Here is a 27,642-nt window from a genome sequence, read left to right on the forward strand (position 1 = left end):
AGGAGGGGAACCCTCCTACACTGTTGGTGGGAATGCAAGCTGGTGCAGCCACTCTGAAAAACAGTATAGAGGTTCCTCAAACATTTGAAAATAGAGCTACCCTATGACCCAGCAATTGCACTACTGGGTATTTACCCCAAAGATACAAATGTAGAGATCTGAAGGGGTACGTGCACCCTGATGTTTATAGCAGCAATGTCCACAACAGCCAAACTATGGAAAGAGCCAAGATGTCCATAGATAGATGAATGGATAAAGAAGATGTGGCATGTATATACAATGGAATATTACTCAGCCATCAAAAGGAATGAAATCTTGCCATTTGCAATGACGTCGATGGAACTGGAGGGTATTATGCTGAATGAAATAAGTCAATCAGAGAAAGACAAGTATCATATGATCTCACTGATATGAAGAATTTTTAATCTCAGGAAACAAACTGAGGGTTGCTGGAGTGGTGGGGGGTGAGAGGGATGGGGTGGCTGGGTGATAGACATTGGGGAGGGTATGTGCTATGGTGAGTGCTATGAATTGTGTAAGACTGTTGAATCACAGACCTGTACCTCTGAAACAAATAATACATTATATGTTAAAAAAAAAAAAAGAAGAAGACGATAGCAGGAAGGGAAAAATGAAGGGGGGGAAATCGGAGGGGGAGATGAACCATGAGAGATGATGGACTCTGAGAAACAAACTGAGGGTTCTAGAGGGGAGGGGGGTGGGGGGATGGGTTAGCCTGGTGATGGGTATTAAAGAGGGCACATACTGAATGGAGCACTGGGTGTTATATGCAAACAATGAATCATGGAACACTACATTAAAAACTAATGATGTAATGTATGGTGATTAACATAACATAATAAAGATATAGTCAGAAAGCACCTTGTTCAACATTTCTTGGGTTGTCAACTCAAGTATAAATCTGATGAGTTATTTTTGTCATCACTGACTCCTGATCACCCTAAAGATCAATTCCAAACTCCTTGGCACGGAATACTAGACCTTTCATAATCACGCCTCTTTTACTTCTCCTGTCCCTATGCTCACCTCCCTACCCTAACGTTCCCATATGTACCACACTCCCACTGTGCTGAACTAGTCACAGTTCCAATGGTGCACGCTCATCATCACCTCTGTACCTCCACACATGCTTTTCCTGCTGTCCATCCCTTTCCTTGCCATCACGCAACCATCTCCTGTTCATTCACCAGGTCCAGCTAAGACATCACTCCCTCCAGAAAGTCTTTTCTTGACACCCTCCAGGACTGGGTTAGGTGTTCCTCCTTTGTTCCCTCAGCAACCTGCACTTTGCCTGTCCGTGCCCTCATCAGCCTGGGCTGTTTGCTGCCTGTTTCCCTCCAAGGCTCCCCAACAAGGGCAAGAATTCCCAGAGGCCCAAATACAATGAAAACGGGGTGGGGCCTGTGTTTTCACAGCTGTACTCTGGAAATTAGCTCAATAAATATTTTTTGGATGAATGAATAATGAGCCACTTATTATTTGTCACTTTCTTATGTTTCCTCAGAATTACAACCGACCCCCTGTGATGGCATTAGCCATCCCCATAGCAGTGAAATTCCTCCACAGAAGCAACAAGGAACTGTGCAGGAATATGTCCAACTACCTGTCCCTGGCTGCAATCACCAAGGCAGATCTCCTGGCTGATCACACAGACGTTATAGTAAAGAGCATACTCCAAGGTATGGTGCAATGGCTGAGCTTGGGGATGTTTTTTTAGGAGTGGTTTTAAAGTATTTTCATGAACCATTTTTATGGTTTGTGGAAAGGGAGACCTGGAGTATTGAGAAGTATGTTAGATTCTCTGCTTTGCCATTAGTTGGCTGGTGAACAGAGGTGAGGTTTCTTGGGCGGGCTGAGTCTATGTCTCTTCACTGGGCAGATGAATTATTTGGATTCACAGGGGAGTTGTAAGCTCTCTCTCTTCTAACTATACGTCTCTCAATTTGGAGAATGGTCTTTTCCATGCTTCTGGTTACCTTGTCCAGCTACCAATTGTGAAGAACGTATCTGTCTGCACTGAGTAGAACATGTCCCACTGTTCTCAGTGGCAGGGGGAAAACCTTTTCTGCCTTTGGTTTCCAAAAGCAAGGAATGTTAGATAAAACATGCCAGAGAACACATGAAGACTTCTTAAATGTTAACATGTTGGGACTAATTTGTAATTGTGTTAAATACCACCATAAAAAATCAAATTAGGACATCTCTGTTAACTGTTTCACGTTTGCATGAAAGAGATCAGGTTAGTCCAATCAAAATATTCACTTTGTCTTAAGTTTTTTCCTTTGGCTTTAGATCTATCAGAAACCATTTTATTTTTGTTTTTTAATTTGGGATCAGAGAACAGTATATGGTATTATGTGATATGCACCCAATGTCCCCAGTTCTCATTAATAAAAATGTATGAGGTCCATGAGTATCTTGGCCCACATTTTACTGTCACATACCCCATGTGCTCAAGTTGAACATCAACCCTCCCAGACCAAGTATTTCTTAAAGTCCCCAAGGGTCCCCACAAATGTTCTCTTTCTTGGTATCCAGACCAGTCCATAAACCCATGCTGTTATTGTCTCCATGCTTCCTGGCACAGCATGCTGTGGTGGTGTCCACTTCCACCACACTAAGCCCAGCAAACTCTGTGGCTGTTACCCTGGAGGGCTCAGGAATGGATTTTACTGCACACTGTCTTGCCAGGGATGGCAACCTCTGTTCCTTTGTGCTGCTACCCCCGAAGCTTCAGTCGGGGTACATTAATTTCATGTGGCAGCCTGTGGCAGGATGGGGAAGCGGGGAGAAACACCTGTCTTTCTCCTTGGTGTTACACTTTGGTAGAGAGGCCCCAGAGTGGAGTTGCTTAGCTCCCAATACCAACCTGTTCCCAAGTTTGCAGGAAAACGTATCCATCTGTCCTAAAATGGTCTCTCTCTTTCCTGGGCTCATCTATCCAGCTAAGAGTGAGGCTAGCAAGAAATCAGTCATCTAGTTCTCAAAATGACTATGGCCCACCAAGGACTAAGGTTTGTTTCATTGTACCAGACATTCCCAAGAAGAGTTCTTGGCAGAGTTCTCTCCAGAACATCTGACCAGCCACCCCAGTGGTCTACCAGATGCCCAGATATGTCTGAACCCCAGCCATGACAGTGGAACTTCATCACTCTACCTGTGTTCCCTTCTAAAGATCTGTCATTGATATTACTAGTCAGTATCATTCATTTCTCATTTTCTTTGGCTACAGGATTGAATTGCTAATTTAACTTTTAATCATGAAACAAAATTTTCTAAAAGTCCAGAAAAGCAGTTATACATTTTTCACCACCTTGACTACATATTTGGAACAGATTTTATATGATATTACAAACACGTATACACACCACACATTTTAAAACCATGATAGTTAGACTTGCAAGTAACAGATATATTGAAAACAAAACAAAACAAAACACAAAAATGAAGTGTTTCTTCGCGGCTGCCAAGAACTTAGTTCATGTATTTTTTTTTCTTTTTTTGAAATGCACTTTCAATGACAAAGAAATCTTTTGAAACACAAAATGCACTTTCTGAATTCACTGCAAACATTTTAAATAAACAAATGATTTGGTTTATTTGATCTGGCGCTCTAAAAATTACCATAAAAATGATAATTTGACTAAAAGAAGTTGGGACTACATATTTCAGGGCTTAGATTTAGACTAATGTGTCTGTAAAACTACAACCGTTCACATGAGCCCATCAACGTTAGACCTGCAAAGTACAGGGGATCTTACTGTCTCTCAGTAAGTTTTCTGCTCTGCAAATCTTTGTCATATATTCCCTGCAATCAGCTTTAGAAGCTATCATTAGGATTTCTTTTTTTCTTTACCTATAGTTTTCTCCCCTTTAGATCTTCCTCCTTGATTTATATTACCTTAATCTGCATTCTCCCATTTTTCTACTTCTACAAAAAATGCTAAAGTATTGCAGTTTCTTGATTTGATTTTTTTTTACAAGACTAGAATTAAAAAATTGTAGAATCTTATGTTGGGACATTAAACATGGTTTAGCTCAAGTATCCAGGCAATGCTTAAATCCCCACCTAATGGTCATCCTCTCAATGATAACAATAATGATTATAATAACAATTACGACTACAATGGCTAAAACTTATTTCATGCTCTTTTATGTCAAATACTGTATTAAGCACTTTATACAGATTATAGGATTATATCATTTAATCCTCACAAGAATTCCATAACAAAAATCCTGTTATTATCCCATGTTACCCATTAGTAGTATTTTAAGCAATAGAAAACCCAGGTAAAAACAACTTGATGATGATGACAATGATGGTGATAATGAAGATGAGGAAGAAAAGAAAAAAGAGGAGGGGGAAAGGGGGGTAGGAGGAAGAGGAGGGGAAGGAGGGAGAACTTCTTACCAGAACACAGGACTGATAAGTGCATAAGTATATCAGGCTTCCCATATAGTTTGACTCAGGGCTCAATGGCAGTCGCAAAAGTCATTACTCAGCTCTGCTTCCTTTGGGTTGGATTTTCATGCTCCATGTTATGGCTCTCTGCAGCTTCCAACTCACATCATCATGAATACCAATTAAGCAAAAGAAACATATTCAGTCTCGTTGTCTCTCTTTGACCTGACATGGGTCACATGCCCAATTCTGAAGCAATCCATCATCGTTGTCAAGGAATACAGTATTTCAGTTGACCAGGCTTGGATAATGAACCACCATCAAAGCAGGAGATGGGGGTCAACTGCAGTAGAACCACATGAATGGGGTGCAGATCACCCCCCAACCAAATCCAGGGCTATTGCCAGGAATGGCTAAAATGAATACTGGGTATCAACAAACAGCTTTATGTATTTACTTTTATCCTTTTATACTTTCTATTTTAGAGATTCAGCCCATTGCTTTGGCATAACAAGACCTTATTGAATAACGATTCTTCCATCTCAGTGTATCTGCAGTTCTTCCCAGGTTCTTGGCATCTGTAAATTTTAGGAATAGAACCACTCTCCCTTCATTTTAAAACACTAATGAGAAAGTAGATCAGATGGGGCCAGGCAAGACTTGTATGCCAGTGGTGACTCCTCCTTATACTTGATTGATATTACTCCATTGATTATATTTTTCAGTCGTTTTATTCAGATGTCTGTCCCTGATTGCAAACGAAATGCCTCCTTTATGCTTGTAAGTCAGTCATGAGAGACTGTTAAATGAGCTTATGTATCTATCCTTGAAGGCAAATATTTCAGTAATTCCAAGCCAATTTTTACTACTTTTCATTACTAATAATTATATATAAGTAATAATGTTGACTTTTACATCAAATGTAAATAGAAATTGATTTTATTTAAATTGCTTAGGCTCCATTTGTCTGTTTTGTATTCTCCAAATTCTTCCAGTGAGAAGGGAACTGTGAAAAGTCCTTCCATTTGGAGAAAAGATTAAAGGCACGGGCAATATTGCCTTGGTGCATACTTCGGAGCCAAGGGGTTAGAAAACCTGAATATACCTATAACAAATAAGACAATTATATCAGTATTTTTAAATCACCCCCACCCCCACAAAAGAAAAAAAAAAGTGTCCAATTTAGTTTTATATGCAAGTAGTAATTACAGGCTTGACTATACTTTTTCAGATAATTAAAAAACATTCTCCAACCAATTCTGTGAGGCTAGTATATATGTGATATCAAAACAAGAACAGGACAACATAAGAAAGGAAAATAAGGCCCATCTTAATTATGAACATTGATGCACAAATCACAAATCATGAATCAAAATGACTGCAGCAATGCTTAAGGGAAATAATAGTTCATATTTGCTGAGCACTTCCTGTGTACCATTTTCTGGTCTTTTAAGTCATGTAATTGTCCCAGTATCTTATGAGGGAAGAACTATTGTTATTCCCATTTTATAAAATTCATAATGATTCAGTTGAGTTTATGCTAGGAATGCAAGCTTGTCTTTTTTTTTTTTTAAGATTTATTTATTTGACAGAGAGAGACACAGTGAGAGAGGGAACACAAGCAGGCGGAGCGGGAGAGGGAGAAGTAGGCTTCCCGTGGAGCAGGGAGCCCGATGCGGGGCTCGATCCCAGGACCCCAGGATCATGACCTGAGCCGAAGGCAGATGCTTAATGGCTGAGCCACCCAGGCGCCCCTCAGTTGTGCCTTTTACAAATATTTTCTCTCAGTCTGTGGCTTGTCTTCTCATTCTCTTGTCACTGTGTTTCACAAAGCAGAAGTTTTTAATTCTAATGAAGTCCAGCTTATCAATTCATTCTTTTTATTTTTATTTATTTATTTTTTTAAGATTTTCTTTATTTATTTCACAGAGAGAGACACAGTGAGAGAGGGAACACAAGCAGGGGCAGTGGGAGAGTTCGAGAAGCAGGCTTCCTGCTGAGCAGGGGCTCGATCCCAGGACCCTGGGACCATGACCTGAGCCAAAGGCTGACAGGGACTAGCCACCCAGGTGCCCTGCAAGCATGTCTTAATATTCAAAATGTAATTCCCCCCCCAGTAAAAGACTAAAAGGTCAAAAAGTCATCTGATCAGTAAGAGCATTACATAAATTCAGTACCCATACATGAAAAAAAAGTTTTTTGATGGGGCACCTGGGTGGCTTAGTCAGTTAAGCATCTGCCTTTGGCTCAGGTCATGATCCTGGGACGCTGGGATCGAGCCCACATGGGGCTTCCTGCTCAGCGGGGAGTCTGCTTCTCCCTCTCCCTCTGTCCCTCCCCCCAGCTCTCTCTCTCACTCTATTCTCTCTGTCCCTCTCTCAAATAAATAAAATCTTTAAAAAGAAAAAAGTTTTTTGAGAACTAGGAATTTTGGGGAACTTCCTGAAACTGATTAAGGGGATATTGTGTATGTATATATGTGTGTCTATAAAATTATTACATATAATTAAGAGAATATAATATATATATACACCTATATACATATGTATATCCTCTTCTTTTGTAAAATTCCAAGTCTGTTCATGACCAAAAAAAAGAAAAAATCTCTCCACAAACTAGCAATAGAAGGGAACCTCCTTAATCTAATTAAGGATATCTACAAAAACCTACAACTAAAATCATACTTAATTGGAAATATTAACTTCTTCCCTTTGAATTAAAAAATAAGACAAAGATATCACTTATGTAATAAATTTGTTTTCTGCTTAAATAATAACAGAAGTAATTTAATATTTTGTGACATCACCACCTTTTCAGAGTGGGAGTCATTTTTCAGTATTCCTGAATAGTTCTCCAAACTTGTTTTTTGCCATGTAGATGCTTGTAAAACCTGCCCAGTGTTGGCATACAAAAGCACAACCAGTGCTTACTACAGCATAACGTAGCACATCTTTTACCCAGGAAGCTGGCAATGTTATTGGAGATCCTGAAAATGAGGCTATCTCCAACTGTAAGGGATTATTTGAGGACTTATAGGGAAACCCTTTCCAAATTTTGGTTTGGAACTCTGTGATGCAATGCACATCACTGCTATCAAAACTCAAAGCAGTGATGTCTCTTCCCTTACGTTTCTGAATCAGTGGTCATGGTAAGGAAATATGCCTCTCTGTCAGTATGCCTTTTATATGGCCCTCTGGTACAGATCACAAGATGACCTCAAATGATTGGAAACTTAAGTCAAAAGTCTTTGGAAAGAAAATGTAATATTGTCTCAGCAAGAGTCCAAATTCCTTTCTGAATTATTGGCAATAGTCTAGAAGAGACTGTCTAGTTAATTATGATAAATTCACTTCATTTCTTTCTCTATGTGAGACAAAATTCAAACCACTGATGGGTGAGCTGTCTCAGAAAATAGAGAGAGAAAATTAACCTCTCATTTATTATGGTAGTAATAATATGTACCACATAGGGTGAGGTGAGGCTTAAGTAGATAAAGCAGTTATACTTTGCACAATGCCAGGCACGTAGTTCGTCAATGCTTATGATGATTCTTCTTATCGTCACGATCATAATCAACATCATTGTCATTGTCATCCCTAATTGAGCATCTGCCATGTACCAGACCCATATTAAAATATTAAAGGCAGAACCAGATTCATCTGTGGAGTTTTATACTCCCTAGGGAGATACTTAGCCATTAAAAATTCATGATACAATTATTCTTAAGAACAAAGTTTTAAGTTTACTGTATTACAGGTTGTTGAGAAAGAATTTATTAATCCAATTTCTAGGAAACAGGCTACTAAGCAATCTTATTAAGAATATTCAAACTGAATAATAATACACCTAGGGAAATATTAAAAATGATATTCTAAAAAACCAACGCAAATGTGGATCAAGAAAAAGAGACACATCTTGAAACAAAAGAGGACCTCTTCTGAATTGTTAACTAAGTCTGGGATCAGTTGTACTCCTGAGTTTGCACCTTCTTGACTCCACCAGCAGATGTTGCTGTGAAGTAAAATAAGGCCTGCACAGAGAGGAACATCCCCGGGCTGGCCTCTGAGAATGGCTTACCACAATATAAAGGAATCGTTATATTCGCTTATTCGTTTGTATTTTTGCATGTTTGCTTCTTTTTTACTTAATGCACTGGGAACAACTTGGAAAAACTTTTTTTAAGACAACTTTTGTTTCAAATATTATTTTATGCTTTAGAAAGTACATTTAGATACATTATCAGTTTTTTGTCATTGTCATAATAATCCTTCAGCAAGGGAGGCAAGTCCTGTTATCTCTAATTTCCTGGCTAATGTGAGACCCATAAAGATTAGTTGGCAGGCCCAACTTCTTGTAGTTGGTAGGTGATGGTGCTCTAGGGTTCCTATGGTGAATTTCTGAGCCCAAGACCAGCACGTTTTCTTACACAGTCCAGATTTATAAAACGGAATGCAAGCCTCAGTAATCTCAGTTTTCCAGTTCATTGAATCCATGAATATAGATGTGAATGTTTATAATTACTTTGACCAAGATTTTTAACTTTGTGAATGCTATTTATTAAGTGGCTAAAAGAGAGTTCTGGAAACTTTTGGCCTCAGTAAGCTTCTCAAAGAAGAGCTTCCTAACATAAAATTTAATAAAAAAGTAAAAATCAATGATTTCTTCTGTTTGCAAATGTAACTGTTAAAATGAAGTTAACTAAGTAATTGTAAATACCAAACTCTCAAATTCTACAATATATACTTAGTAGTAAAACGTTCTCAATATATTTTAAAGACATTAACATTTCACTAAAAACCAAGTTATTTTGTAATAGACAAGGAAAATATATCAACTATTTTGTTCATATCATATATACCTCTGCAAAAATATTGTACGTATGTACTAGAGTGACAAAGTGACAAACTGTCACTTTGCCTAGAAATGAAGATTCTTCGCACTCTCAGTGCTAAAGCTAGGACAATCCCAGGCAAACCAGAACAGTTGGTCACTCTAGCACACACATACCTAATATTTTATACTTTATATATATATAATGCATTTTTTCCTCCTAATAAATTGAGTCATCTTGCACAATTATTTTATAATGCCACGCTATAGTGATGCCTTTAATGGCCATTGTGGTGAATGAAACTCTTTGCCAATGTGCCAGACTAAGCCAGCATGCTGATATATTTTTAGATATTTTATTTCAGTTTTACACATTTCTTACTTCTTCCTTTTGCTGACACTATGTATTCTGAGACTCATTAAATGCTATTAGGAAAAAAAAAAGCCAGAGAGCCAACTTCCTGAGAATTTGGAAAACTAAAATATATTTTCTAAGTATAGCCTATGAATGTTTTGAGGAAATAAAGTGTGTGTGGTCTTTTCAATTTTTTAAAAAAATTGTTCTACTGGATCAGATTAGGTGGTCAAACAGTAGTGGATTTAAAATGACAGAAGTGTGGTTTTCTTCATGTTAGAGAAGTGCAGGAACAGGCAGCCCAGGACTGGCAAGGCAGCTTCAGAGCACGGGAGACTCAAGCTGCTTCTATATTGCTACACCGAATTTCATGATCTGAGGTGGTTGCTGAAACTCCTGCCATCACAACCATATTCCAATCAAGTGGAAGGAGGAAGGGAAAGAGAATCACGTTCAGTATTTCAACATCAGTTAGGGCTTAGTCATCTGGCCACACACAGCTGCAACTGATGCTGGAAAATGTAGACTGCGCTCTGAGTGGGCATACCTACCATTGAAACCGGAATGCTGTTCCTTTGGAAAAGAGGGAAAATAGGTATGAGGAAACAATCAGAAGTCCCTTGAAACACTTATCTGGATTTATTGCTGTAGCAGATGAAATTTCTACTTTTGTAACCTAAGAATTACTTGTTTTTCTTCTATTTTCTTCTTATTTACCCTCAATGTGTAATTCCCATAGAGAAATTAAAAAGACCCTTCTGTTTAACTCTGTCAGCATCTATGAGTTTGCATGTATTTTGTCCTGCATCGTGTTGGATCTTTTGAACAGATCTAGTTCATGCTGAGATGTAGAAATTGAAAGCATGCCTTACTCTCTGCTTACAGTTGGATCCAGTATTTCATCTTCCAGTTAAGCATTCAGGTCATAGAGATAATGGATAAAAGACTTACATATGGCCACTGTGCCCGCAACCTTGAGTCATGTAATCTCCAAGGGTCTGCGACTGGCCTATGACCTCATAACAGTGAACACTCTTTTTCTCTAAGAATTAGCCTGATTTTGTGGATCTCACAAATGGGATGAAGCTATACTGATGCCACGATCAAAGATTCCTAGATTCTTGAGATTTTATTGCTAAAGGCACTGAGAGACCAAGTCCCTTCTTTTACTGAGAAGACCCAGAGAAGTTAAGTAACTTGTCTAAGGACACTCGACTAGTTATAAAATGTAGTTTGGTAACTACTCCTGGCCCTATTCTCCAAACCTCACAAACCAGAGATGACCCATGGTTGTCCAGGCCCTATCTTTAGGTGGACACATTATCCCTGTGGCTCTACCGCATTTGCTGCTGACATTCAGAAGCAGCTTTGTGGATGGTCTATTAGCCCTGCATAGCCTTTACAGGAGGAGAACACTAGTGTGGTTGAGAGGTACCTCCCCATCTGCAGGGTGAAGGACCTTAACTGCCCTCTCCTTCAGGCATGGATAAGAGAATGGGGTATGTTTTAAGGGCAGGAGTCACTGTTTTTCCAGAATCTTAGATCTCCCTAAGGAACAGTCCTCGTCATGTATATTTGGGGAACTCTGATAGTTTGATTCTGTTACATATGACAGAACATTGTATATGATCATAGAAACATCAAATTGGGACTTAGAGATCAATATTTCCTCAATTCCTTGATTTCTCAGTTGAGAAAACTAAAACCCAGAGATGAATTGACTTAGCCAAGATCAAATTTCTTGCTCATGATTTATAGGAAGTCAAAGTTTAAAACAACTCTACAGTTTATTTCTAACAATATTAACTATTACTATTTACACAATAGATTAGTATCTGAAAACTAGTTCCTAACTTAAGAGTGTAGATTTGCTCCAAAACATCTTTTAAATTTATAATTAGATGACATGGGGTAATTTTATAAAATATTTTATTTACAGTAGAGCTTTAAAAAAATAGTCTTAATAAAATTAATACAAAACCATTTTACAATATAACTTATATAACTATCTTCTCAAAAAAGTGACACTCGATTATAACACATAAACTACATTTGCATTTGTTAAGTCACATTGTAGTATAAATATGTTTTATCATTTTTTAATAAGGTACATACCAATAACAATGAACAATGGACAGCAAGTGTTATTTTATTTTTCTTCCAATGTAAAAGTCATCTCTGGCCAAAACAAAATTAACCAAAGAAAAGTAAAACAATTGTCCTTCTGTTCAACAATACAGTCCTTTTTAATTATTTGAGAGTCTATCTGACAAAGACACAGCATTAATCTCAGAGCACCATGGCATAAAATCTAGTAACAATATCTGGAAAAGCATTCTCCACTGTTTTCTCTTCAACTGTTTATTCGGTATTTTGCCAAGATAAATAAAGATTGATCTCAACTCTCCCCTTCATTAGTCTCAAGTGTTCTTAATATGCACTGTTTTTAGACTGTCCCAACTGGCATATGTTTAAAATGTGAGTTTCTTTCTTTGGCTTCAAGTAGAGTTTCACAACACTTATGAAACATACTGAGCTCCTCCGTGTGGCTGAATCTCTGTGACTCCCCACCCAACAATATTTCCCCGGATGTGACAAGACTCTGCTCCGCTGGTCTCTCTTATCTCTTCATTGCTGAGAACGCGATCCCAGATATTGAAGCCTGTGAGTCTTCCAGAAAAGGCTAGGGTTTCATCAAAGCCACCACCCACACAGCAGCCATTCTTTTCTTGGCCAATCTGCAGGATTCCTCCCTCGGGAACAATGTGACCTGTGGCCATCTCGACTGTGGTAGCCATCAGCTCACCGTTTACCCATAAGGACGTGCGTCCTTTCTCAGAATTCCAGGTGCTGCACAGATGGGTCCACTTTCCCAGGGAAATCACAGTATTGGCAATCAGTTTGTTCTCCACTCCACCCACCACAAACACTATGGACTGATAGCTAAAGTACAGCTGGATCTCATATGGATTTCGCTTTGTGCCATAGGAAAACAGGATGGTTTTGTTTAATACATCTGTGGCTTTGACCCAAACGCAGGCACTAAAAGACTCAAGCTTCATTGGTGTCACTGGATGTACGCTCCCAAAAATCTTCTTGGAACGCATTGGGAATAAAATTGCTATTTCACAACCTAGAGGAGCAAGAAAGTGAGAAGGATATGAGAGAAAATATAAATTCATTCAGAGATGATTCCAACGTTTAGGTATTTTACCATAGGCACTTTTAACGATCACAACTGAAAATTATATGCTGTATCACATTATGACTTGAGGAGCTTCAAGTGTGATCTCGGTAGCACAAAGAAAATGGGAATAAAGAAAGTCAATTGTCAGGCTTACTCAATGAAGCATCTAAGTGAAGGAGGCATGCAGAGTAGCCAAATTGTCCAAACTCAGAAAATAATGGAAACCATATTTTAACCACTACTTTCCCTCACAAGTAGTTTATTTTCTGTTACTACTTTTTTTATATATAAAAATGTTGAGTCACTATGCGTTAACTTCAAACAATGACGCTGTTAATTTCCAAGAACTTAGAGCCAGACTTGTTTCCCTCTTCTTGACTTCACCAAACTTCCAGAATAAAAAACAAACAAACCTATGAAATTCAATGGACCTAGCTCACCCATTTACCCATCATCAACATACGTTTTTAAATGAAACGCTAGGACATATTGTTGCTGTCCACAGAATTATAATTTGTCTGTCACTCACATTGAGGATCTATTGTATATTTGATTTTATGCTTTTTCAGTCTCTGAAGCCGTAGTGAATATTCAAGAAAATATGCTCAGCACTGATAAACAGTCCTCAAATATTTAGGAAAGACTGATACTCTGGTACGGTTTCTGTAATTTTAAATGAACAGATTTCCTGTTTAAATAAACCCACCATATATTTGTAAACTTTGCAAAGTTTGTAGAAAACTACCTTTGAAAGGCAACAATGTATAATAATGATGACTCACTCTTATTGGGTATTCACTGTGTACCAGATATTGTTCTCATCACTCTGTATCATTTTAATCCTACTTACCAACCCTAAGAGATGGTCTTAATATTCCCATTCTACAAATGAGAGAACTGAGGCATAGAGCACCAAGTAACTTGGTTCTGCTTTACTAGCTGGTTAAGTGGTAAAACTGGGGGTTTGAACTTGGGCACTGTGGCTGCAGAGGCCACACCCTTAACTAAAACACTGCATTGCCTCTTAATGGGAAAAGAACCCCTCGATTTGGCTAGGAGAGATAGAATTCAGTTTGTTTTACTATTAGCAAGCATGCAGTTTTTGATGAGCCCCATAATTTCTCCAGGCTTTCCTGGTATCTATAAAGCCCCTTCCATTCTCCTTCTAATATTCTATGAGTGTGTAAGCAGGAAGTATGTAGTACTCCAGAAGAACTGTGTAGACCAAGGCTATTCTCAAAAACTCTTATTCTGTCCACATGCTTATAATTACTATTTAGGCAGCAATAGAAAATCTTTAAGGAAGAGTGAACTCTTCCAACGGGCCTGGTGGAGAACATATTTCTGCTAAAGAGCACTTAGAAGGAGACGTTCAGACACCGGGGTGGGCGCATAGTAAACTCCTACCTCAGTTCATCTCCAGGTCATATGTTTGGTCAGGGAGCTAGAGATGCTGAAGTGAAGGCCTTCTAGGTGTGCTGGGAAATGTGCTAAAACCTTTCATAGGTGAGCTCTGCTTTGTGATAACCTCATATGTTTATAAGAGACCAGAAAAAGAATTTAAAAAAAAAATCTAAATGAGGGCTAGGTATTCACTTTATAACAAATTAAAGATTTATCATAAAATAGCTCTGACAAGCAAGCTTCCAGAGCCTTTAAGGACTAACTGGTGAATATAGGAACATGCAGGCACCAAGCATCCATGCGGTGTGTTAAACTACGCTAAATGCCTGCAAGTGATTTGAGGACTAGGCTCTGTCCTAAAAAATTAAACAGATGTGGACCTAGAAATAGTCAAGGAAATACTGAGATTCAGAAAATCGTATAAAACTAACTGCAATACTAAAGCACAAATTGGTCCTGTCACATTTTGGTATTTGCTTTTTCACTGAATCATTTGAATTTGAAGACTTTTAAGATTCATTCTTAATGAGGCATTCTTGTTTCAAATGAAATTGGTAGATACATTTTTTTTTCCTAGTTGTGTTAATTAAATCAAACAAAGATCACGGAACAAAAGATCACCATATGCACGACCATTTGAGATAGTCTCTGAATGTCCCAGTAGTGTTCAAGAGGGGGCCTACTGCAGTTCAATGAACTGACTTCCTGTTTAAATAAACCCAGGCAGTCAGGACTGCATTCCGAAGCATTCTTTGATTGCCTCTCAGAGACCCAGCTTCCCCTGCAGGCTACACTGGCTATGTGAGTTCATGGAGTTGGAATTTTCGTGTTCACAGGTTTTTTGTTGCTTTTTTGGTGGGGACCAGTGATTGAGGCTCTTGATACCTCTTTAAAATGTCAGAAATGTCAGAAACTCTCTCATGAAATGGCTTTTAGCTAATAGGTTTTTCTGATTATATTATCAAAGACCAAACAAAATTAAAACCAGGTTCTTAGGAGGCTGACAACAGAATAATTAGGAATCCCTTAGGAACCAAGCTGGCAGGAAACCAAGAAAGGAGAAATCAAACCATGTGGGTAAAATATATATGTAATAAGAAATTAACATTTTAGAACTCAGAAATACATCCCTCTCTGCTCTAACCAGTATACAGAGGTGAGAGTGAAAATTAGTGTTAATCCTTCATTTTTGGGGGTACACTATATGTACAATCATTTCTAATGGTTTGCCAAAGACAATTTCATCCATTAAAATAGCCACAGAATTATAATTTGTCTCTTTGTCACTTACATTGAGGATCTATTGTATATTTGATTTTATGCTTTTTCAGTCTCTGAAACTGTAGTGAATATTCAAGAAAATATGCTCAGCACTGATAAACAGTCCTCAAATATTTAGGAAATGCTGATACTCCGGTATGGTTTCTGTAATTTTAAATGAAACATGCTCTCACACATGCTTATGATTCTTCCTCCTACCCCACCAGATGATTTGCTTTATTGTGAATATAAAGAGGGATGGCACTGTCTGTAATGTTTTCTGTTCATGAGATTCTCAGGAACAGTGTAAGTTATATTTTCTAACTAAGTCACTGATTTTCTAATATAACCCACAAAAGATTTTTGCACTACTACCTCTTAGAAATTTTGATTTATAAAGGAGGGTTATTTGGCTCCAAATCGTCTCATTTCGTTTAACTGTCTTTCAAATGTATTATTCAAATGTATTCTTTCAAATGTATTATTTCGGGCCCATGTGTGTTTGGAGATTCATTCATGTCACAGGGGACTTCAACAAGTTGTATCTGGTTTGAACCGCCTCTCTCCTGTTTGGTCCTGACCCCCCCCCCCCAAATCCCTGGGGAGGAGGGTTACCAATTTGCTTCTACGTCAGACCATTTCACTATGGATCCCGCCCAGCAGGTTTATCCCAAACCTCACATACTCAGAGGTCCCCTCTAGCGGGCTAATTCCACAGACCCCAGGGCTTGGGGGACCCCTCAGGAATTCCACTAATCCTTCAGGAGATGAAGTTCAATCTCAAGTCTCCAGCCAGAACCAGCGGAGATGAGGGGCCGGCCCAGGGATAGGAACGTGTCCCTAAAAATTAGGCTGGGCCCTGAAATAGCGCGGGGAACCAGAGCTCCCCTAAAGAGAGAGACAGGCTAAAATTAGAAGAAGTGGAAATCCCTAACGGAGGGAAGCCGGGCAGCTAGAGAGGTCACGGTTATAACTGGCCAATAGAGCTCCTGCCCCGCCTGGTCGGATCAGGTGTCAGTCAGAGGCCCCTGATGTCTATTTTCAAGACTGTGATGTTTATGTCTATAGCTCTCTTCTGGGCTCCTCGAGGCTGGAGAATACCTTTTTAAAGCCAGTTTTTGCGCCTTGTATGGTGTGTGTCTGAGCCCTGTTAGCGTCCATGGAGAAACAGAGGTGTGTGTGTCTCCACTGAAGCAGCTCCTAGAGGGAGCTGCCTAGAGGGCTAGAGGGCTGCCGCCAGGCTTCCCGCCACGCGCGTTCCGAGGACAAAGACGCAGGGTGTGTGGGGGCGGGGGGGGATAGTGGGGGGCGAGGGCCGCTCCGCGCGGCGTCCTTACCTGCGGGCAGCCAGCGCCCAGCAGCCCAGCCCTGCACAGCGCGGAGGTCGGCTCGCATCCGCCGCAGCTCCTCGAGCACGGCGCCCAGGGCGCGCCCCGCCTCCTCCGGGCGCGGCGTCCCGGCGCTCTCCAAGCGCGCCAGCCTGCGGCCTGCGTCGCGGCTAGCCTGCAGCAGCTCGTCCAGCGCCCGGGCCAGCCGGGCCTCCGCGGGGCCCGGCGGCGCGCACGGCCTCCCCAGGCTGCCGGCCAGGCGACCCAGCTCCGTCCGCAGCCTCTGCAGCTCGCCCCGGAGGACGTCGTCGGTGGCCTGCAGCAGCATGCCCTCTCTCATCTGCGAGTCCTCCAGCATGATGAAGAGCTTGTCCCACTCGGTGTGCTCCCGACGGCAGTCACACGGCGTGGCTAGAGCGAGGGACACACACGTTACCGATCCGCCCAGGCCTTCCTTGGGTGCACTTTGTACAAAGGTGACCTCCCTCGGTGGTCCCAAGTTCCTGCCCATCCCCAGCACCCCCTTCCCTTTAAGGACACCTCGGAAAAACAGCGTGTGAGTATCTCGACAATGACAGGACCCGTTCATGCAGGTATATATTACGTGGAACTTTGTAAAATTGCCGTCCGTGCGGCTCAAAACAGGCAAATATCGGCGATTTCATGCGGTTCAAGCCATTATGTATCTGTGACAGAAATAACTTTTTGAAACCTCCCCCTTTCCTAAAGTGCTTCTTTCTTTTGCAAAACAAACTATGCTGTTTAGCAGATTTTCTTGGCTACAAAGTATATGTATAATATTTAGACCCAAAGAGGTGGATATGTAGTTAGGGTTAGCAGAGAAACAGTTAAAAACTTACGGTCCTCCGTGGGCTGGAGTCCATTGTCTATTTCATTGTCCAAATTCACATACATGAGTTCATAATCATCTGAGGTCTCCGCCGACACCGCAGACCAGAGAGCGCAAAACAGAATCACAGGGAGATGCATTGCTGGAGAGAGACAAAGTTCTCTCTTCTGCCACTTCCCACAGCTGGCCGTAGGGGACGAGGCGAGAAGCGCTCAAGTGAGCGGTGTTTGAGCAGAGGAGAGTGAGTGAAAGGCAAGAGCCCAGAGCCCTTAATAAATGCTGGGGGAAGCCTGAATGGAGATGAATGAGTAATGCCGGTGGCACTGCGGTAACGGGAGCTCCCCTAAATTTGGAGGGGAGGGGGCTGGGTGGGAGGGCGAGGGAAACGTGAACGTTGCACAATAATAGACCGCAAAGTTTTACGCTGCAGTCAGATTAATTGGAGGAGGGTCAGAGGGGAAAGAGGTGGGGAAACTGGGCTAAGACTGTCCCCCTGAGGATTAGCGGTTGTAACTTGAATTGGTAGCACTGAGGGATGAAAGGGAGGCAGGGGAGGTAGGGGGAGAAATAAGTCAGCGGGCGGAGAGGCATGGAAGCAAGATCATGGTTGCAGCATTTTTTGTGGTGCCTTTACAGTTCCACGGTCCTTTATGTATAGAAAACTTGCCCCACTTTTCCTTTGTACACAGTTTCAGAGGTCTAAGTTATGAAAGTTACTCCCCTGATTCCAAGATAAACCAACTGAGAGTAAGAATTTTGATTGCTCTAGAAGTCAAGTCCATTCCTAGTTATTCCATCTTTAATCCTTCTGGAGTTGCAACTATACTTTTATGAACACACTTTTAAAATGACAGACAACAAAGCAAAACTGGTAAGTCTAAATTAAGAAATTGCTAGGGGAGAGGAATAAGCTGATTTGAGGAATGTTTCTTTTCATAAACTGGTATTATGTGGAAATTGCATTATTTCACTAGGTGTAGAGTCAAAGATCATGTTTTTAAAGTAAATTTAGGCATTTTTGCTTCCTTCACATCTCTCCTGCACAAAACACTTAGAAATGCATACATTATAATAATAACCTTAAATGTACAAATGAACTACCAATAAAGTAGGGAAGTATCAGGGGCCAACTACAGGGGGGAACCAAAACCAAACTTGTAAGCCTGAGAGCTGATGCTAGGGCTCCCCTGGAGGGACATAGAGGGAAGTAAGGGTTACCAGTTCTGTAGCAACCAAGTGTTAATGACCATGTGGGAGCAAAGCTTAGGCTGGATTAGGAGTTGGAAGTAAGAGCCTCACCTAAAGCCAGACCCTCAGAGAGTTACTTATTGCATTTCAGTGGATATAGCCCCACCCTCTGTCTTAACACAAGTAAGTGAGAAGTAAGCATGTCTCTCTTTGACTGAACCCTGCAGGGTCCCTAAGAGTTTGTGATGATGAGTCCGCCCTCACACGCATGTACAAGATTCAAATGTATACTTTCTGCCACAGTAAAAACAAATTCACAATAAAAATATTTAAACGTATGAGGAAACAACCCACTACAGATGAGAATCGGCAGATACAAAAAAAGGATTAGGTACCCTTCTCCCGAGAACTTCATTTATTTAAAATACCAGCTAGGAACTAGAAAATAAGTGTGTTTAAAATTATTTTAGACCCACAAGGAGTTGGAAACATGAACAAAGAAAAAGACATTGTCAAAAGAAAAAGACTAGGCAGATTTTTTAAAGGAACATATGTAACTTCTACAAATAAATAAAAATTAATTGAAATTTTTAAAACCTCAAGGAATGGGTTAAATGGCAAATAGGCAAAGCTGAAGAGAATATTAAAGAACTGGAAGAAGGACCTGAGAAAATCATCCAAAATGTACTCTTTAAGTCCAGTGAAGTATTCTCAAGTCCTTTCATTGTTCAGGAAGTTGATAGAGAAATTAATTTTGCTTTGTTAGTTCCAGAATGTTTATCTTTTTAAAGACAGCCATGGAAACCAAAAGGAAATAGAATGTTCAAATAGAAGAAATAGAATTAAACAAACCTTTTTCAATAGAAAGCAGTAAAAAAGGGGAAACAAACATAGACAAAGTAAGATGAACAAAAAACAACACAATATAAAGATAAATCCAAATATACCAATAATCATCATAACTATTAATAAAAGAAACTTTCCAGTTAAGAGAATTAAGACGTCAAGTAGGAATATTTTTAAAATCCCGGCTATAGGTCACTTAGAAGAGCCACACATAAAACATAAAAATCTAGAAATGTCTAAAGGAGCAGGGAGAGAATATACCAAACAAGTGCAATTCAAAAAAGCTAGGATAGCTATAGTTGTATCAATTGGAAATAACTTTAAGGGAAAAGAGGATAAAATATAAACACTTTATTTAGAATTATTTAGTAACATAGTTTCAAATTCCAAAAAAAACTGCTGAAGGATACAAAAACTTAAACTACATAAAGTTTGAAATAATGAAATATATAGTGCATTGTCCAGAAAGTTTGATAAGCAAGTTCTACCAAACATTCAAGGAACATATAAACCTCACCTTTTTTTTTTTTTAAGATTTTATTTATTTATTTCACAGAGAGAGACACAGCGAGAGAGGGAACACAAGCAAGGGGAGCGGGGGAGGGAGAAGCAGGCTTCCTGTTGAGCAGGGAGCCCGATGTGGGCTTGATCCCAGGACCCTGGGACCATGACCTGAGCCGAAGGCAGACGCTTAATGACTGAACCACCCAGGCGCCCCTAAATCTCATCTTATACAAACTGCTTCTGAGAGTAAAGTGTGCAGGAATGTGCTAAATACTTTCTATATGTGTAGTAACTATGATACTAAAAAGAGACAAGGACAGTACAAGAAAAGAAGGCCAACCTCACTCAAGAACATAGATGCAAGAGCTCTAAATAAAATATTAGCCAAACAAACTTAGTAACATATGCATAAAAATACATTATAACAAAGTTGAGTTTATTCCAAGACTGCAAGATTGGTTAAACATTAGAATTATCTATTAACTTATTACATTAACAATTTAAAGGAGAAATCATAATCATGTCAACGAATGCAGAAAATCATTTAATAAAATGCAACACTTATGTCCAAACTAGGAAACAGAAACTTAAGCTAATAAACAGAAATACCAAAATTGAAAGAAATATATATATACATAATGATGAGTCCTTAGAAACTTCTTAAAAATAGGAAAAACAAAAGGATACCTTGGACACTGGTTCTGTTCATTGAAGTATTGGATGTTCTAGCTAGTAAAGTAGGACAAAAAAAAGCATAAGATATAAGAACAGAAAAAAAAAACAAAGCTATCATCAATTATTATGAGTTGATTACCTATATACAGAAAATCTAAGAGACTCTGAAGACAGATTGTTAATAAGAGAATTGAGCAAGTTTTGCTGGCGGAAAGATCAACATAAACATCAGTTGCTTTCTTAATACCAGCAGACAATTGATAATACATTTTTATAGTTTCTATTTACAATAGCAACAACAAAAATGAGATACCTAGGAATCAATTTAATTAAGAGATACATAAGACACAGCTAATATCGATGGACATCTTGGCTCTTCCATAGTTTGGCTATTGTGGACATTGCTGTTATAAACATCGGGGTGCACGTACCCCTTCGGATCCCTACATTTGTATTTTTGGGGTAAATACCCAGTAGTGCAATTGCTGGGTCATATGGTAGCTCTATGGATAAAGAAGATGTGGTATATATATACAATGGAATATTATACAACCATCAAAAGGAATGAAATCTTGCCATTTGCAACGACGTCGATGGAACTGGAGGGTATTATGCTGAGCTAGATAAGTCAATCAGAGAAAGACATGTATCATATGATCTCACTGATATGAGGAATTCTTAATCTCAGGAAACAAACTGAGGGTTGCTGGAGTGGTGGAGGGTGGGAGGCATGGGCGGCTGGGTGATAGACATTGGGGAGGGTATGTGCTATGGTGAGTGCTGTGAATTGTGTAAGATTGTTGAATCACAGACCTGTACCTCTGAAACAAATAATTCATTATATGTTTAAAAAAAGAAGATAGCAGGAAGGGAAGAATGAAGGGGGGGAAATTGGAGGGGGAGACGAACCATGAGAGACTATGGACTCAGAAACAAACTGAGGGTTCTAGAGGGGAGGAGGTGGGGGATGGGCTAGCCTGGTGATGGGTATTAAAGAGGGCACATATTGAATGGAGCACTGGGTGTTATATGCAAACAATGAATCATGGAACACTACATCAAAAACTAATGATGTAATGTATGGTGATTAACATAACATAATAAAATAAAAAATAGGATTAACTGAAAAAAAAGACACAGCTAATATCACAAAACGTTATTGAAGAACATTTTTTAAAACCCTGCATAGATGGAAGGACATATGTTTTTGAATGGAAAGACTCAATTTCATAAAGATGTCAATTATCCCAAATTAGTCTGTACCTCCAGTGGGGGCGGAAAATAACCTCGTTTTTCAAGGAAGTTGACAAACTAGTGGTAAAATTTATATAAAGGAACCAAGAGGAATTTGAAGTAGAAGATAATTTGCCCCATGGGATATAATGATTTATTATAAAGTTATTATAATTAATAAAATGTATAATTGGTAAAGGTATGATAAATATCCAGAAACAGACCCAGACATATGAGAAACCTGGTATGTGAAAAAGGTATTAAACAAGCAGAAGGGAAGCAACTGACAACTTGATAAATGCTAGGACAATTGTTTATATACACACAAAAATATCCATTCCTCATGTACAAAAGTAAATTCCAGATGGATTAAAGACAAATAGGAAAAACAAAACCATAATGCTTTTAGAAGAAAATTTTTGTGAACCTAGGGTAGAGAAAGCTATCTCAATAACAAAAAATTATAAGCTATAAAGAAATTTTAAAAATTGACATTGACATTGCAACTTTAGACGTGATTAAAAAAACTAGTGTCTAGAATAAATAAATAGCTTTTACAAATCAAGAAGAAAACACAAACATCCCAATTGAAAATAGGCAAAGGATACAAATGGTCAAATCGTGGAAGGGGAAATGACCTGTAAACATATTAAAAGGGTGCTTAACTGCACAAGCAGTTAAGGAAATAAAGATGAAAACAACAACAAAAAAATGAGATACCATGTCACACTCTACCAGACTGGCAGTAACCGATGTCTGTCAAGACCAAATATTGGCAAAGATAGGAGCAACAGAAACACTTATGCTGCTGGTGGGTGTGTAGATCATTATAATCATGATGGTAGGCAGAATAATGCCCCCCAAATGTTCGTGTCTTCATCCCCACAACCCGTGGACATGTTATGTTTCATTGCATTGAAAATACAATTAAGGTTTCTACATATAATATGGAGATAATCCTAGATGATACACATGGGCCCAGTGTATTCACAAGCATTCTTTAAAAGTGGAAGAGAGAGGCCCAAGGGAGAATCAGAGGAAGAGATATGATGATAGCAGCAGAGTCAGAGAGGTGCTCGCTCTGTTGCTGACTTTGAAGATGGAAGAAGGGAACTCCAAGGAATGCTGGTGGTCTCTAGAAACTAGAAAAGTCAAGGAAACCAATTCCCTTCTGCAACCTCCCAGAAGGAACTGAGCCCTTCCAATGCCTGGATTTTAGCCCAGTGAGACTCACAGCAGACTTCTGAACTATAAAAATATAAGATAAGAAATTGTGTTATTTTGGGCCACTAAGTTTTTGGTAATTTCTTACAGCAGCTATAGAAAACTAATATAACCACACTGCAAAGAAATTTTGGAAGATCTAGAAACTTAACTCCCAGGGACATAGCCTCTGCTTTGCTACTTAATTATGTGGTCCAGGGACCATTAGCATCACCTGAGAGCTTGTTAGAAATTCAGATTCTCAAGCCCTGCTGAATCAATATCTATGGTTTAACAAGATACCCGGGTAATTTCTAAGCACACTAAGCTCAGAGGCAGTACCCTAGGGAAGATCTCCCACTTATGAACAAAGAAATAAGTATAAAAATTGCAGCACTATTGGTAAAATCATCATCATCATGATCTTCATCATCATCATGGTAATGTCTTTCAACCATAGAGTATATGAATAAATTGTTGCCTATTTATACAATAGAACACATACAGCTGTGAGAATAAGTGAAGGAGATAGCTTCTTAGAGCTAAAACTTCAACACAATGTTGAATGTAAAAAAATTAAATGTTGCAAAGAGATTTGTACCGTATGAAAACTAGTGATATAAAATTTTAAAGCATGCAAAACAACACTATAAAATGTTTGTTGGTAGATACACATGCAAGTAAAATGTAAAAACATTCCTGAAGATGATGAATAACCAACTTTAGGATGGTGATTGCCCTTGGGGAGAAAAGCAAATGAATGAGTGGGATAGGAAGCGATTTTGGCACAAGGTTGTTTTGACAAAGCTGGCTGGTGGGCACAACTCTATTCTTTATATTATTGCCTCATTTGTCTAATGGCTTCAAATATTCCATAATTAAAAAAAATGTTAGTTTATAAATGGAATTTATAGGATTTCTCTTTTTTTCTCTGAATTTATAGGATTTCTACATCAGAGTGTCTTCATCAGTTTCTAACTCAGAAAAAAATTTTTATGCATTTATTTTTGCATCATTTGATCGAAATTCAAGTCAGCTAAAAAAATGACTAATCTGGAGTTTTTCCCTTCAAGGCTTTCAGGGTGTTTAATGAGTATTATACCAAAAGCCTTACACCAGTTTCCTGTCTTCAGTTCCAAAGAGAATGTTATTTATCATGAAATTCTTGAGAGATTGATCAGTATGTCTGCATAGTTAAGTTCTAGGACCTGTTGTACCCTGTACAGACTGGCTGGGCATTACATTTAAAATTCCTGATCTTTTAAGGAAAAGCTCTTGGTTAAAAGAGACAGAAAACAAACAAAATAAAGCAATGTGTTGTGTATGGACACAACATTTTTTAAAAAAAACCCTGAGTATTTCTAATACTTTGCACTCTGTGGGCATATGACCGAAATCTGCTGGAGACTAATTCTATGAACCGCATGTGGGAAAAGCAATTCTCATTATTTATCATCATCCATATACATTTAATTTGATCCAGAATCACCCTTCTATTAATTTTAGTCACTGATATTCTGAAAATGATAGCCTTTTGTCCTATTCTCATATCTAAATGTCCTTTATATATGGACATGTCCCTTCTGTTTGAGAAAGGTCTATATATGTGTAATCACTGCTGCTTATTTGATTCCTTCTGTGTCTTTCTTCTATATACAAAGCCAAATTTAAAGTAAATAGACACCAAAAAAAATTTCTTCAAGAAATTCCTGGAAAACAATTCTCCTGGGACATTTAAGTACTTGAGAGGATTTTGAGAAAAAATCCATACTAAAGTGATAAGCAGATGTTTCCCATATGTTGTTCACAGATAAGTCCCTATAGCTTAGGCAATATCTTTTCTTGAGATTTTGCCGTTTTAAATCAAGTTGTCCATACGTGTCTTTGAGGCAAATCATGTGTGACAAACAAGCTGAGTCTAAACTTCTGTTGAAATAGTACAGAAATTGGGGATTTAAATTTGCATTGCTACTTTTCTAACTATTCATAAAAATAAGGCAGCGTTGCCATATGTCAGTTGTCTAAACCATGCCTCTGTATCTCTCAGGAACGTGAATACATTCCTCTGCACTTTTTTTCAGTTCAGGTTCATCCTTATGGCACTGCTTAGTTTTCATTTAAACAGCATCCAAATGTTGTTTCTCGTCAGGAATTCTTTATCAGAATTGTTTCCTTCTTAAGGGTGTGGTCTGGTTACTGTCAAATTTTCCTTTTTCCCCATGGTGCATTACTCAGGAAAACTTTTTCATTAGATAATAAATAAATAAAATATTCCCTTTTATGGAATCCATTTAAGTCATACTTTAGTGATTTTCCAGAATAAGATGCTGTGTTATTTTTAGCGGAGGACTTGGCCATCACTCCACACTATTTAATGAATAAGCACAAAGATTATTGCGTTGACAATAAATGTGTTTCTACTGCCTGTGAGCTAATACTCATCATTCCCGGTATTGTTCCTTCAACAGGCAATACCATGTTGTTGAGGGTGTTGCCCGCTGTGTATGAAAAGCAGCCTCAGCCAATCAACAGACACCTGACAGAACTCCTGGCCTTGATGTCTCAGCTAGAACAACCAGAACAGTACCATCTTCTCCGGCTTTTGCATGTAGCCGTGAAGAGAAAGCAACCAGAGGTAAAAAAGCAAAAGCACATCACATATTTGATGGTCCACACAACCAGGCATGTTTCTGGGTATGAGGACAGGATGTGTGCTCCAGATTTCCTCCCTCCTGCACCCAAACACACCCATCTTTAAACGAAAGCCCTCATTCACTTTTTCTAGAACCGTGAAAGTGAGGAGGTGACGGCAGAGGTTGGGTACTGTGTTATGGTTCCCCAGAGAAACAGAACCAATAGGACACATATATCGTGAGCAACTGGAATTGGCTTATGCGACTATGAGACTGAGGAGTCCTGCCGTACACCATTTGTAAGCTGAGGACACAAGAGAACGAGTGGTGTAGTTCCAGTCTGCGTCCAAAGGCCTGAGGAGTGGGAGAATCAATGGTGTGAGCATTGGGCCAAGTCTGAAAGCTTCAGAACCAAATGGCTGATGGTGTAAGTCACAGCCCAAGGGCAGGAGAGGACAAATGTCCCAGCTCAACCCCTCATATTCAGGCCCTCAGCAGTTTCAAGGAAGCCCATCCATACTGGGAAGGGCAATCTGCTTTACTCATTCTACCAATTTAAATGCCAGTCTCATCTGGAAACACTCTCACAAACACACACAGGATAATGTTCAAGCAAATGTGTGGGCACTCAATGACCCAGTGAAGCTGACACATAAAATTAACCATAACAGGCACAAAAACAGAACAAAGGTAAAACCTGTCACTATGGCAGAAAAGCTTGAATTGAAGTTGAGTGTGGCCATGCAGTCCCAGGAATCTGGTTTCTCAGAGAGGGCCAAGGAAATGACCTGCACGTGGGAAAGTCAGCCTGGAGTGAGAGCAAAGGCTCATTTTCTAGATAGCAAGTTAGTTGTTGGTTTTTTGGAATCAAATACAAAATTGTAATAATTAGGATGATTGTGAGGATCAGTCACAGAATACCCAACCCATGCTGGTTTAAATGATAAAAGGAATTTATTAGCTAATGGAATGGGGAAAAATACCTTCTGATGAGGTGGTTGATCCAGGAGTCAAATAATACAAACAGAACAATTTTCCTTTTCTCTATTTCTCAGATTTGATTTCTGATTTTTGGCTTCCATTTCCAGCAGGCTTTCTCCTTGTGGGTTCCATAGAGGTCCAAGGGGCTCTCTAGGCACCATGCTTCTACCTCCTCTCCCCACCCCACCAACATCCAAACAAAAGTCCTGATATTCTCTGTTTAGGACACACAGTGTACCCCTGGTGCTTCTGCTGAACCCCTAAGAAAGTAGAAATGGATTATGGAAGGTACCCAAACATGTGCACAAGTGAAGATTAAAGGTCAACCCAAGGTTTTATCAGTTATGGTTGCAACTCTGTTTCATTTCCTGAGTGAACATTAAGGTAAATAATGGAACATTTGAAGTCAACGCTCAAATTGTTCAAAGGAAAGCAGGCAAGAATGGTCATATGCATGACTAACCACAATAGGCTACAAATGCCTGGTGGTAAGGAATGATTTCTTCTTTTCTTCTGTATCCCAGACCTTGGCATAGTATCTGATAGCACTCAGTAAACATTCACAAAACCAAACAGAATAAAACAGGGTGATAAATATTCTGCAGATGGTATAAACAGAAGGAGGGGCAATGATTTCTGCCTTAGGGAGAAATAGGTAACATGAAGATTCACAATGGGAGTGGCATCAAGGCTAACCTTGAAGAATGGGAGTTTTGGTCCAGGTGGAACAGAGGGGCAAATG

General features: G+C 39.2%; 2 protein-coding genes across 6 annotated transcripts in view; one reads left to right on the plus strand and one right to left on the minus strand.

Moving 5' to 3' along the window:
• Positions 1-27,642, plus strand: part of VEPH1 (ventricular zone expressed PH domain containing 1) — a 240,610-nt gene that overhangs the window by 37,224 nt on the left and 175,744 nt on the right. For all 5 annotated transcript variants that reach the window (XM_025879871.2, XM_073898159.1, XM_073898151.1 and 2 more), the window contains exons 4-5: positions 1,526-1,700; positions 25,755-25,921. In XM_025879871.2, coding sequence (XP_025735656.2) covers positions 1,526-1,700; positions 25,755-25,921 — 342 coding nt within the window. The remainder of the gene's footprint in view (positions 1-1,525; positions 1,701-25,754; positions 25,922-27,642) is intronic.
• On the minus strand, positions 11,735-17,924 carry PTX3 (pentraxin 3). Its single transcript, XM_025879850.2, has 3 exons — positions 17,648-17,924; positions 16,797-17,198; positions 11,735-12,741 (listed from the first exon to the last, which is right to left on the minus strand). Exons 1-3 carry the CDS (start codon positions 17,775-17,777, stop codon positions 12,128-12,130), a joined length of 1,146 nt encoding a protein of 381 aa, XP_025735635.1. The 5' UTR covers positions 17,778-17,924; the 3' UTR covers positions 11,735-12,127.

This window comes from Callorhinus ursinus, unplaced genomic scaffold (assembly GCF_003265705.2).
Source record: "Callorhinus ursinus isolate GAN/ISIS: 27379988/994484 unplaced genomic scaffold, GSC_fseal_2.0 scaffold1, whole genome shotgun sequence".
Classification (NCBI taxonomy): domain Eukaryota; kingdom Metazoa; phylum Chordata; class Mammalia; order Carnivora; family Otariidae; genus Callorhinus; species Callorhinus ursinus.

Bases quoted from the DNA above. Each gene is read 5' to 3' on its own strand.
- PTX3 (XM_025879850.2), bottom strand. From the start codon at position 17,777: ATGCATCTCCCTGTGATTCTGTTTTGCGCTCTCTGGTCTGCGGTGTCG. The intron at 17,199-17,647 runs GTAAGTTTTTAA...CCCTCGCTCTAG, and splicing joins ACTCCAGCCCACGGAGGACC to CCACGCCGTGTGACTGCCGT. The intron at 12,742-16,796 runs GTAAGGACGCCG...TTGCTCCTCTAG, and splicing joins TGGGCGCTGGCTGCCCGCAG to GTTGTGAAATAGCAATTTTA.